The sequence below is a fragment of the Fistularia commersonii genome, chromosome 10, assembly GCF_037954325.1.
Source record: "Fistularia commersonii isolate RoL2024-O1a breed Wild chromosome 10, RoL_Fcom_v1.0, whole genome shotgun sequence".
In the NCBI taxonomy this organism is placed as follows: domain Eukaryota; kingdom Metazoa; phylum Chordata; class Actinopteri; order Syngnathiformes; family Fistulariidae; genus Fistularia; species Fistularia commersonii.
In genome coordinates, this window is record NC_141293.1 from 12,296,644 (window position 1) to 12,309,620 (window position 12,977).

The 12,977-nt window shown below is 43.4% G+C and overlaps 1 protein-coding gene across 1 annotated transcript; it reads left to right on the top strand.

The window, feature by feature from the left end:
• The first annotated feature begins 474 nt into the window (after positions 1–474).
• ngly2 (N-glycanase 2) lies at positions 475–12,689 on the top strand. The gene is made up of 12 exons (XM_086153786.1): positions 475–1,087; positions 2,193–2,332; positions 5,231–5,406; positions 6,085–6,245; positions 6,356–6,496; positions 8,111–8,232; positions 8,313–8,481; positions 9,030–9,172; positions 10,618–10,742; positions 10,834–10,960; positions 11,316–11,449; positions 12,346–12,689. The coding sequence occupies exons 1-12, from the start codon at positions 687–689 to the stop codon at positions 12,469–12,471; spliced, it is 1,965 nt and encodes a 654-aa protein (XP_086009912.1). The 5' UTR covers positions 475–686; the 3' UTR covers positions 12,472–12,689.
• Positions 12,690–12,977: the final 288 nt, after the last annotated feature.

The window sequence follows — 12,977 nt, forward strand, 5'->3', positions numbered from 1 at the left end:
AGGAAAAACACCTGGTTGATGGTAAACCATCCGTTTAATAAGCAACAGCTGTTGTTGGCCACAGCCACGCCACACAAGACTCAATACAAATAACTGCAACCGCTCAATTCCAGGTAAAACAACAACAAAAACAAAAACACAGAATTCTTTACACCCCAAAATGACACAGAAAACAAGCATCAACATAAACTACAACAATTACATACAGAACGAATTTCCTTATGTCCTTTGCTTCCTCATCCCCGGTTGAATCATTGACATTCGATTCTACCTTGCCATGTTTGTTTGTACATAAGTACATCTGTTCATACTAATTATGTTCAATCAATCCACCAATCAATCGATCAATAAATAAACAAATAAAAACTACAACACCTTGCCTCTTAACAACTGATGATGGGGGGGGGGGGGGAAGTAAAATATGATAAAATCCTTTTAAAAGGAAAAATGTAGTATAAAACGAGACATTACGATTCAGCGACGGAACAAATAGCCTGCCCGTGTGTGGCACTCCTTGCCCCTCGAAGGCCGCCGTAGACACACCCCCGTCTCTGAAACCCTAACTTTCTGTTTTGGTTTTGAGCCTTTCGAAATAGTGGTGGGAGTGTTGTTGTTATGTTGTGGCGCACATGAACCGGCCGGAAGCTCTTTAGCAGTGAGCGGTGCGCCCCTTCCTCCTATTGGACATGGGTCTAACGCGCGCTAGCACACCGCCACCGCTCTTCCTATTGGTGGTTCTGACAGCGGCGCACGCGTTCGCCGAGCCCGCCGACGACGTCAACCGGCACCCGAAGAGGGCGAGCGTCGACCCGGAGCCCGGGGACCGGGCCGCCGAGTTCCGGGTTCCGACGCTGGACGGGGAGTTTGAGTACCAGCCCGGCTCGTTGGACGGCCCGCTGTTCATCCACGCTTTCACCAAGAAGTCCGGCTTCCTAGAGAGCCTGTGGACCGCAGAGGCGTCGCTCGGCGAGCTGGTACGGGAGCTTCCGGTCCGGGCGCAGTGCCTCTTCCTGTCCCTGGATGACTCGGCCGTGTCAGACGCTCTCTGGATGCGAGACCAGATGCGCAGAGCCGCCGCCGCGCACAGGTGACCGGAAACGGAAATTCAATGATTTTCCTCTTCTGTTTATGAAAGGGCACTTCAAACTTTTTTTTTATTTTTTATTTTTTATTCAAAACAAACTGTATAAACAAATATACATACGTAAAAATAAACATGGCAAGGATGAATCGAATGTCAATGAAACAGCCTGGGATGAGGGAGCAAAGGACATAAGGACATTCGTTCTGTATGTAATCAGAAGTTAACAGTGTTGAAGGTTTGGCCCTTCAAACTTTACTGTAGCGACTTATTTTAATTTTATTGAACGTCAATTTAAAATAGTAATACACTATAGCATCATCCAGACGGTTGTTCATGTAAGAGACAATTTTTCTCCATGGTTGTGAACGTCACACCGACATCGTGGTTCAAATACAGTGGAACCTCGACTTGAAAGATTAAGCGTTTGACAGAGCTTGTAACTCAATTTGCTCGTAAATCAAATTATATTTTTTCAGACAAAATTAATCGAAATGCCAACAAAAGAGATGAACTATGTGTCACTGTTATTTTAGGCCTGGCCAAGTTCTTCATTCACAAAAACAGAATGCAAAAATGTTCCCCAAATTTTACTTTCTTCATAAACAAATTTGAATTATATAAAAAACCCTTAAAACTTATGGAAAAATCCCCAAAACAAAAAATATACAGTTTGATGTTTGAGATTCCCTGTGAACCACCAACTTAATTATATGTTATATTCCCCTTGCAAGTTTTTTTTTTCCTCCCTTTCTTTTTAATTTTATTTGTCTATCTATTTATTTAAATATTTCCTCTTACTTTCTTTTTCGTCTAGCGTTATACATTTCTCATAACCGTTAACACTATTAACTTCTGATTACATACAGAAGGAATGTCCTAATGTCCCTTGCTTCCTCATCCCTGGTTGTTTAATTGACATTCAGTTCTACCTTGCCATGTTTATTTGTACATATGTATATTTTTGTGTACTATTTATGCTCAATTTAAAAGAAAAAAAAAAAAAAAAACAGGGACGAGGAAGCAAAGATTTTCTTTTTAAAATGCAGCCAAAATGTCTCTGCACCTTGTTATCCCAAGCCCCCAAAAACGCAACCTTGCTTTTCTGCAGCAACGAGGAGATTCTGTCCAGACTTCACTTCTCCGTGCTTCCAGTATGGGAGCTGGGGAACTGGATTCCCAGGGTTCTCTACTCCTGGAGCTGCCTGGGTATGACTGGCGGTCTCTATCAGGCCGCCTTCACCTCCAAGGGTGAGGAACCAGCACCTGCTGCCATGACACTGAACACAAACATACCATAATAGTGCTGTAGTTGAAGTCATCAAAGTGGTATTGTTTATTAGATTTACAAATTTTCAGCTCTAGTTTTAAAGTAATTTCTGCTGAATTTTGCTTTGGGTGTCTTTAAATTTTTTTTTTTTTCAGATTTTAATTCATTTTTCACCACAGTTAAGCAATTGATTTCAATTTTTAGATCATTTTTAGGCTGTTTCCTTAGTTTCAGGAAATATCTTTTTTGTGTTTCTTGATGAATTTGTAGGTTTTCTTTTTGTTGATGAAATGAAATGTGTCTCCAGCTTCATAAGAATGAGTGTGTTCAAGTCCAACCTGATGTGTATTATCTTAATAACAGGCTGCACAGTGGGACAGTAGTTAGCTCTCCCGCCTCGCAAGTAGTTGTAGTAGTAGTAGTATTTGAAGGCGCCTTTCTTGACACTCAAGGACACTGTACAGATAAGTGCATGCTACTAACCACCAAGTATCGGAAGCAAGCAGAGTCAGCAAAGCATTAAAGTCTATGATCTGTCTATGATCTATAGTCTACGTCTAAAATCTGCGTAGTTTTGATGTTCTCCCATGTCTGCGTAAATTTCCTCCGACTTTTTCAGTTTCCTCCCACAGTCTACAAACATGCAGGCAGTTCATTGGATACTATAATTGCTCAGAGGTTTGAATTAGAGGATGAACGCTTGCATGTCTCCTTAGGTCATGTTAATGAGAGAGTGAATGGTTGCATGTCTATATATTGCATTTGAATAACTCATGACTGAGTCTTATTGTCATTGTGTGAACACAAAGAAATTTTGTAGATATTCTCGTCTAGAGGCATGCATAAAAGAAGAGACTCAAACATTTTAAATAGATTGGACTTGTATGCTCAATCGAACAGTTTAGAGGGAGAGAATGATCTATACAGGTTGGCGAAACAGATATAAAGATGGAAAGGATATACAGCAGGTCCAGGTGATTAAGGATAGAGGGAATTGTATTGACAGATAGTAGAAGAGTGATGGGAAGTTAGAAAGAGTACTTTGAAAAGCTGATGAATGAAGAAAATGAAAGTGAGGCAAGGGTAGAAGAGGTGACTATTGTCGACTACAGAGTAGCAGAGATTAGTGAAAGTGAAGTAAGGAAGGCATTGAAGAGGATGAAGAGTGGAAAGGTAGTTGGTTCTGATGATATACCTGTGGAGGTGAGGAAGTGTCTAGGAGAGGAAGCGGGAGAGTTTCTGACAAGATTATTCAACAGGATCGAAGAGAGGGACAAGATGCCTGAGGAATGGAGATGTGTGATCTTGCCCATTTTAAGAATAAGAGAGATTTGCAGAATTGCAGTAACTTTAGATGAATTAAGTTGATGAGCTATACAATGACGTTATGGGAAAGAGTAGTTGAAACTAGACTGAGAGCAGAAGTCAGTGTTTGTGAGCAGCAGAATGGCTTCATGCCTAGAAAGAGTACTACAGATGCAGTAATTACTTTGCGAATACCAGTAGAGAAGTACAGAGAAGGCCAGAGGGCGGCTGCATTGTGTTTTTGTTGACGGAGAAAAAGTATAAGACAGGGTGCCAAGAGAGGAACTGTGGTAATGTACAAGGAAGTCTGGAGTGGCAGTGAAGTATGCTAGACTGTCGCAGGATATGCATGATAGCTGTGATACTGTAGTGTGGTGTGCTGTAGGGGTAACTGAGAAGTTCAAGGAGGAGGTGGGACTCCATCAGGGATCAGCTCTTAGCCCCTTCTTGTTTGCAGTGATGATGGACAGACTGACAGTGAGGTGAGACAGAAATCTCCATGGACCATGATATCTGCAGATGACATTGTGATCTGTAGTGAGAACAGGGAATGGGTTGAGGAAAATCTTGAGAGGTGGAGGTATGCTCTGGAAAGGAGAGGAATGAAGGTTAGTTGCAGCGAGACAGTATATATATATATGTGTGTGAATGAGAGGAACCGAGGTGAAATGGTGAGGCTACAGGGAGTGGAGATCAAGAAGTTGGAGGATTTCAAGTACTTGGGGTCAACAGCCCAGAGCAACGGAGAGTGTGGAAAAGAGGTGAAGAGACAGGTCCAAGCCGGTTGGAATGGGTGGAGAAAAGTGTCAGGGGTACGATGCCATAGAAGCCAGAATGAAAGGACAGGTGTAGAAGACAGTGAGACCAGCAATGCTGTATGGTTTAGAAACAGTGTCAATAACCTAAAGACAGGAGACAGAGCTAGATACCGCAGAGATGAAGATGCTAAGGTTCTCCCCTGGGAGTGACCAGGACGGATAGGATCAGGAATGAGGCCATCAGAGGAATAGCACATGTTAGATGTTTTGGAGAGAGAAGCCAGATGGTTGGGTCATGTACAGAGGAGGGATATTGAATATATTGGTAGACCGATGCTGGAATTTGAGCTGCCAGGCAGGTAGAGGAAGCAAAAGAGATTTAGATTTATGGACGTAGTGAAATAGACCCTGAGGATAAACAGTATAAATAATGAATTCATTGATTATTTTGATAACATTAATGACAGCTTTTTGTTCAAATGCCCTTTTGTTTACCTTCTTTTTTGGCTGGTTTTCACAATGTTTTGTGTCTGATCATTTTTCTTGATATTTTCTCTTAATTTTTACTTCAGACTTTATTTGAATGATGATGATTTCCTGCTCCTTAACTCATGGCTTTTTCAAATACAAAAAAAAACAAAAACAAAAGTTGACCTCAGTTTGTACTGCTACACTGGATGTAAAGAAATCCTCCTTCAGATGTCCTGGGCATGAGTTAATCGATTTATTATCAATATATATCAGTACATTTCTCAGCCACTGGACACAGCAATCGCAAAGATCTACAGTAGTCTCTTCTAATGTTGGTCCTGGCAGGGTGGAAAATGCCGGTGATAGTCAAGAGACTAGACGGCAGATATCGCTGGCTGAAGGCGCAGTGGGAGAAGAAGTCGTACCAGCTGAGCGATGGAGGCGACGGCTGCGATGTGTCCCCGTCCGTGGAGGGGAGCCTGGCCTGGGTCTCAGAGGGCGGCTGCTCCTTCATCACGAAGGTCTGTGAGTTGCTTAGTGCTTTTCCTGTTTCCGGGACTAAATAGCAACTAATCTCGTTGGGCTCATCTAAGTTAGAAAGGAGCAGCGGACCAGCTCCCCTTTCCTTCTCTTATATTTTGATTTCAAACAGGAGTTTTTCCTCACAGGCAGCGGTCAGGCATTCAAGGACCGTGTCTTGGCAGTGGATTACCAGCGCTGCCACCCACGGTGCAGCTGCCACAGCTAGCTATGCCCAAATTATTTGCAGAGCTGGATTCTCAATGAGGCACATGATTTAATTAGCAAATTAAAATGAGAACAATGTGCTAAAAGAATGCGACAGGTGATCAGCTCAGCTACTTCTAATCTTACCCGGCTATGGTGTAATCCTCTTAAGGACAGAGGATTACCGATGATGCCTTTTGACTTTAAGGACTTTGGCTCTGTAGAGGAGACCCAAAGAGAGCCGGATCCAATCTGTCTCAGATGTCCATCCGGACTCGAGAAAGAACATTTCCGTGACAAATGTCTGAAAGGGTCAAATCAAAGAGATAAAAATCCCTGCTCAATTTCTTTATATCTACAGTCCTAATGTTATGTTTACATCCTACATCAATTCTCCCCATGGGGATCCGTATCAGACAGGACATCTGGCGCCAGATTGGTGGAATCATGTTTGCTGCTGTCTCCCCCTCCAGGTTCACAACATGGCCAAATCCAACGCTTCCGGCGTCCTTGTTTTCGCCTTGCCCGGTCACCCCTTACAGTATATGAATTGCTCGGGCGATGAGTGCTCGACCCCGGCGGGCGTCCCCGCTGCCATGGTGCCCTACGCGGCCTCTGTTGCCGAGGCGCTCCGGTAAGTCGAGCTCAGAGTGGGGATTAGTTGCTGTGATGGCAAGATTAGGTATTTTCTTCACAGCTTCCTGTTGTGAGCGCCAACGTCTTTGCTTACCTGCTCGTCCTCAGTTTTGGAGGCCAGGTCAACGTGACCTTCCAGATGACCCCAGCACCGAACTTCTTCATCAGTATTAACCAGCAAGGGGCGCTGGCAGAGATGGGCTGGTTCCTGTACCCCAGTTTCAGTTTCCTAAACTGGCAGGCGCAGTGGTAAGTCCAAAGGCTTCGGGCTCAAATCCAACTCTGTTATAAATATAATAATCATACACTTACTGTAAATGCAATTAACGAGGAAGATGGTCAAGAAAATTACCCCCCAGTGCATTAAAAAATCAGTGTATTAACAGGAATGTGACTACTCTGCTCCAATAGTCTTCAACACGACTCCCACCATTTTCAGGAGCTCCATGAATTTAGGGCACTTTTGTATATTCATTAGGGCAGCAGTACCCGACCTTTTTTGGGCCACGGACCACTTTTGCCAGCTAACTTTTTAATAAAAGTTAGTAATGAAAAAAGAGGAATGTGAATGCAACCATTACACCTTATTTTATGCACTTTTAATAACTATTATAGGATTACCACTCCATTATCTACTCACAATAATGCAGAAAGGGTGGGCGCCCCTGAGCTCCTTTCCTTGCAATTGGACGGTCCCATCGGATGGTAGATGCCGACGCTTGAAGTGTGTTCCTTATGCGCAGTCTACTCTGTAACCTCGTCTTTGGCCTCAATAATTACTTTCATCCTTCACATTTTTTTCTTTCAAAAAATTGTTGGGTGCTCGGTCTCTATGTGGCATTGAGGGTTTCATGGCTTCATTAGCCAGCTGCCTGTGTGAATCACCTTTTGCAACGAAACCACAGCTCTTTAGACCAGCATTCTGAGACCCATCCGGTGTCTCATCGTTGACTCTCTCTCTTTTAAAATAAGCTCTCCTGTGACATTTGTTTGCTTGCTATTTAAGTGAGCGTTAGCTTGACGACTTACCGGTACATGGAAAAATCTATGATCGAGTAAAGTGCAGGAGTGAGGCATGGGCGGAAGTGGCATTATTTTCAACAAAAAAGCCCAGAATGCTAATTAAAACAAAATACATTTAATTTATACAATTTTCTTCTTTCTTTATGGCCCTATACCAAATGGTCCAGGGCCTGCTGGGCTGGGACCTCTGCCCCTTCCTTCGGTCTGAGGTCTGACTCCACTTTTGCTGACTCACAGTTTGACTTCACCGGAGGAGGGTTGTCAAACTGCAGATTGTGTGAAGAGTTGATCCGAGCTGCTTTTCTTTTGACACTCCTTGCTGTGTCATCTGAAGTTTGGCATGGGAAGACTTTGGATGTAACCCTAAAGCGTCCTAGATGAAGCTCACCCTCGCTTGTGTGTTCCCCTACCTATTCAGTGCACTTCAGGTGTTGGACTTTGGTGCACAGGCTCTTGAAGTCCTCTTCCTCCGTCTGTTGGAGGGTCTCAAATCCTTGTTTGCTATCCTGAGGGAGATCTGTGAGCCACGAGGCCAAAGATTTGCGGTTCAGCCGTGGACCCGCGGCTCTATCTTCACAATGCGGATGCTGTGGGCCGTTGAGTTCTTAATACGAGACCTAATGTGAATATCATCTGACCTGCCATCTCACATGCTGCGTTGATGTATTTAGCATCCCTGTGGTCCTCATCCAGGCCGGTAGCCGTTGCTATGGGAATCTTGGAGCCTGTCATCTGTGCTGCCTCCTGTGATACTCTTATAATCCATAGCGTAGTCCTCCATGCTGTTCCGCTATCCGATTATTCCACTGTTTCCCACCTGCTTCGTTCCCTCCCGCTCAGGTTTGACTTCTACACGGACCTCCTCGCCAGACTCCAAGCTCCTGCTGAGGTTGTTCCTGTGTTTGACAGAGCACTCATGCAGGGAGAGACTGGAGCCGTGGCCTCTGTCGCCCTGCCCTCAGGTTTCTCTTCTTCAGATTCACCTTCTGTCAAACAAAATGAGGATAAGATCTGAAATCGGTGTTTCCATGTCTCTATGCAGGCCTTCCGGACTTCGACACTCTGGAGCTTGACGCGTCGCTCTCGTGTCCTGGCAGCAGGGATGCGTCCTGTGCTCACTGGGACCATACTGTCCAACTCTTCGTCTGCTGCAGCCACCTTAGTGCCTTCTGCAACGTGGAGCTTGGCCGCTGGATCACGGCCTTCCGCAGGTTTGACAGCCGTGTAAACACTGATATGGAGTTTTAATTTCCAACTCATTATCTTGAATTTTTCTGCTTATTTGATTCCTTCAAATTTTTTTGTTCTGTCTGGTGTCCAGGCTCTTTCTTGCAAGCACGTTTTCTTAATTTCTTTCTTGTTTTTCAGCGATATTTGGCTGATTTTTACTTCATTTGCGGTCTGTAATTTCTACTGTTTAATTGCGTTTCAGTATTTGATACCAGAAATCTAAGTTTGTTTGATGAATTAATCAATATCTGTCAGCTTAAACTTCAAAATCTTGTTTATTTTTTCATGCGCTTTCCATGCGAAGCGACAGATGAGTCATCAAAACACACATCTGTAAAGTCGCCTCGGTTTCTGTGTGAATCATGCTATCACACTGTGCGTCACTATAAATCTGTCCCGTGGAATTTTTGCACTGAGGACACATTCCACTTTGTTAATTAATGTATGATTCATTAATTTAATTGCAAATAAAATTATTCCTTTTTAGCAATCCATTTAACAAATGAAATTGCGTGGGTCTCGTTGTCAGAGGTATTGGCCGCTGGCTGACGGACGTGTCTCCGCTCCTCCCCGTTCTGGACGGCGACCGATGCAACCTGACCATGAAGACGGTGCCGTGGGCGATGCCATGGATGGCCTCCCTCAACCTGAGATTCAGTTCCTCCCGTCAAAGTACAAAACTGTGAAGACACCGATAAGCATACATTCCAGTTTTATCCGAATATTTCCTGTAAATTTCTCTGTGGCAGCTTTTCTTTTTTGCAAATTTGTAAATCATTTGTAGGCTCTTTGTCCATTTTTCATTTGAAGACATTTTTATCATTTATATTATATTTATGTAATAATTATGATTTATATTGTGGTGTGTGAAGGAAGGATTGCAGAGCGTTAGGTGAGTTTTAACTTTTTTCCTAAAACACCAACAACAGAAAACAATGAACTCCCATGTGCAAATATACTGCTCAAAAAAATAAAGGGAACACTTGAACAACACAATGTAACTCCAAGTCAATCACACTTCTGTGAAATCATAGTGTCCACTCAGGAAGCAACACAGATTCATTTTGACTTGTTTTAAGGACATAACATCAAAGTTGGATCAGCCTGGAGTGTGTTTTTACACTTTAATTTTGAGTGTGATTCCTAATCCAGACCTCCATGGGTTAATACATTTGATTTCCATCGCTCATTTTTGTGTGATTTTGTTGTCAGCACATTCAACTGTGTAAAGAGCAAAGTATTTCATAAGAATATTTCATTCGTTTAGATCTAGGATGTGTTTTTTAAGTGTTCCCTTTATTTTTTTGAGCAGTGTATATCCCCAGCTTAAACAATGCTCCCCAGCCCCTAGTTCATTGGGATGAGAGGCCACGCCTCTTTGTGTCCGCCACACAGCCCCCCCGAACACCCAGAAGGGACCCTGGGACACAAAATAGTCCCTCATGGGAGGTCTGCGTTGTCCCTCGGTCGAAACAGCTGGGGACACCAGACGCAGGACCAATGGAGGCGCTGCCGGGGTTTTAGACGGAGGGTGACCGCGGCGAGAACCTGGGAAGGAAACAAAACTTCTCCAGCCACCCTGTGCGCCGGGTTTAGCCGATCTAGGGATATCGGCTCCCTACGGGCCCAAGTCCAGCACAAAAGTATTAGCGCCTGCCTCAAGAATCCTAAACGGCCGGACATACTGGGCTGAAGAGGCGTGCGGTGAGCGTCATGTTGCGGAAACAGAAACTGAACCGAGATGAGCTCTGCAGGTGCCCATCATCATTGAAAAAGTACAACTTCTCGACAAGCCAGGGAGAAGCTTCGCTGTGATTGGTCATTACTTTGTGGATTTTCCTTTCACGCCGCTGGATCTGGAACGTAACCACCACGATAAACGAGGGACTACTGTAATGTGTTTTGATCTATAGACAGGGCGGCACAGAGCCCAGTTTTTTTGTCTGATTTCTATTTGTCATTTTAAAGTTGACTTCCAACCCAATCAATTTTTTAAATATTTGCCAATAGAATTTCTAATTAACTCATTCATTTCACTTCGAGTATCAAATTATGGGATCGTAACGGAGACCGTTGGATTTATCAATCACACTGATACATCGATCGTCCTGTCGCAGGTGACGATGCGATGAAGCCCCGCCCCTTTAAAGTGATGTCACTGTTCAAAGGTGGAACCTTCGACAAAACCTACAACGATCGATATGTGCCGATCAATATCCCCATCCCTGCCTCCATCAGGAAGGTCAGCATGTGACGGTGAAGAAGACCCACCTTCCATCACACGGCAGCTACTGAGCAACTTTGTGTGCGTGTACACCAATGTGCATCTCCAGGTGGAGCTGTACGCCGTCATCACGGCACACGGCAGCGACGAGAACGACTGCGGCGAGTTTTGCGTCACGTCCCACCACTTCCTGGTCAACGGCATCACCAACAACACCCTCGTCTTTGACTCGGCAGGTGAGGATTAATCTGTCTGTCGGTCTGTCTGCCTGTATTCATCTATCCATTTATCCATCCATCCATTTCTAAGATTTGGAAAAGACACATTAAAACTATCATCTTTTACCTGGTTTGCATCTAAAGACTTGTTTTTAGAGTTTTAAGTCTCACCCTAGTCTCAGACTGAGATTTTACAAAGACTGTGAATCCTACAGGGTCACTATTTATAGAACTACATATTTTTGGCAATTTTTTTCCCACCGTGCAACGTTTTCCCCTGGTATTTGCAGAACATTGGCAGCGTGATTGGCTGCCCTGACTCTGAATCTGTGTGTGTGTGTTTGTGTGTGTGTGTGTGTTTGGGAACCAATAGGTTCGGACCTGGGTTGCACCATGCGGGTGAAGGAGGGCGCTGTGCCCAACGAACATGGCACGTGGCTCTACGGGCGAGGAGGCTGGTGCGATGGACTTCAGGTTGACCCCTGGAGGGTGGACATCACCCAGCAGGTCTGACCCCTGACCCCTGACCTCTGACCCCAGAGATTACAGTCAGGCATCAGTTGTTGTCGGTTTCATATGTGAAGCATTTGAAAGGTGAAATTTAAAGCGCAACCATCCATTTTTACTGCTAGACAAAACACTGGGTAACACAGAGTGAGAAAAAAAACATTTAAATAGAAATCACAATTTCACCAGAACATCACAACATTTGGAAAATCAGACATTAGACACACAACACCGGCACATTTAGTCCTTCTTGAATTTCTTGTCAATTATCCTGATTAGTTTTCAGCATCTTTGGAAAAAGATAATTTATGAGCAAATTCAGTTTTTGCAATTTTTGCAGATTTTTTTGTAGTAAGTTTTAAGTTAGTATTTTTTTGGAAACCCTAAATTGTCCATATGTGTGAATGACAAAGTGAATGGTTGTTTATCTCTATATTATGCGTGGATGAGAGAGTGAATGATTTGTTGTCTATATATAAAGTGGGAATTGAGAGAGCGATCTGTTGTATGTCTCTATATGACATGTGAATGAGAGGGTCTTGCCCAATACTTCTAGCCACGCAGCCTTGGATGCAAGATACTGATAAAGATAATGAATTAATGGATGATTGAATGAATGAATACATAAACTAATATATTGTGAAATTAAAAAAACAAATAGATAAAGTATTATCCAACAATGACTAAAAGCTCACCTGAAGCTGCAGGTAAGTGCCAAAATAGATAAATTAAATTTTGATTTGGGGCAAAATACTCAAATGAAAAGGGAGATATATGATATATTTTTCTGTTGGAGGTGATATGTATTTAAAAACATGAGCTTTGGAGTTTACTTTTATTTCTGCTTGAGCCACAGCTTCATGACCTGCATGTGGACTTCTGCCTGTCTCTTCCAGTTGGACCTGACCGGGACGTCGTCCAACAGCGTCGTCTACTTTGGCCTCTTCCAGGGCCGTAACCCTAACCCATCCCAGCAGCCCGGATACATCATCATGTCCTCCTTTCTGGTTTTTTACAAGTGAAGCCCCTCTGCGTAAATTTGAATACAGCTGATAATCGCCAACCATTGAATCAACCCCCCAAATTCCACTTTCTCGTGTCTTATACATTGATTTAGATTTTTCTGCTCCATTCTGTCAGACTCGGGTCAAAGCTCAGCCTCCATCACCATTCATGTACAAGAAAATGTGACAATCACTGTTCTGCCTCGAAAATATATACTTTGATGACCTTCAAGAGACTAGAATTTTTGTCTTGAAATATTTTCACACACACACACACAAATGCCCAAATCCGCTTGTTAATTCCCTGGTAATTTCAAGATTTACAGGTAATGTGTTTGCAAATTTTCCATTTTTCCCAGCCTTTCCCACTCCCTTAGTAGTTTTGCTATTTTTCCTATTTTTACGTATTCTATTTTATTTTTATTTTTACTCAACGCTGACTGATTTACGCTTCATGTGCAAAACCTGTGTGTGACACTTGAAATAGGATAGAGAGCTGAGCCCCGTTGTCAAGGAAACCGGTC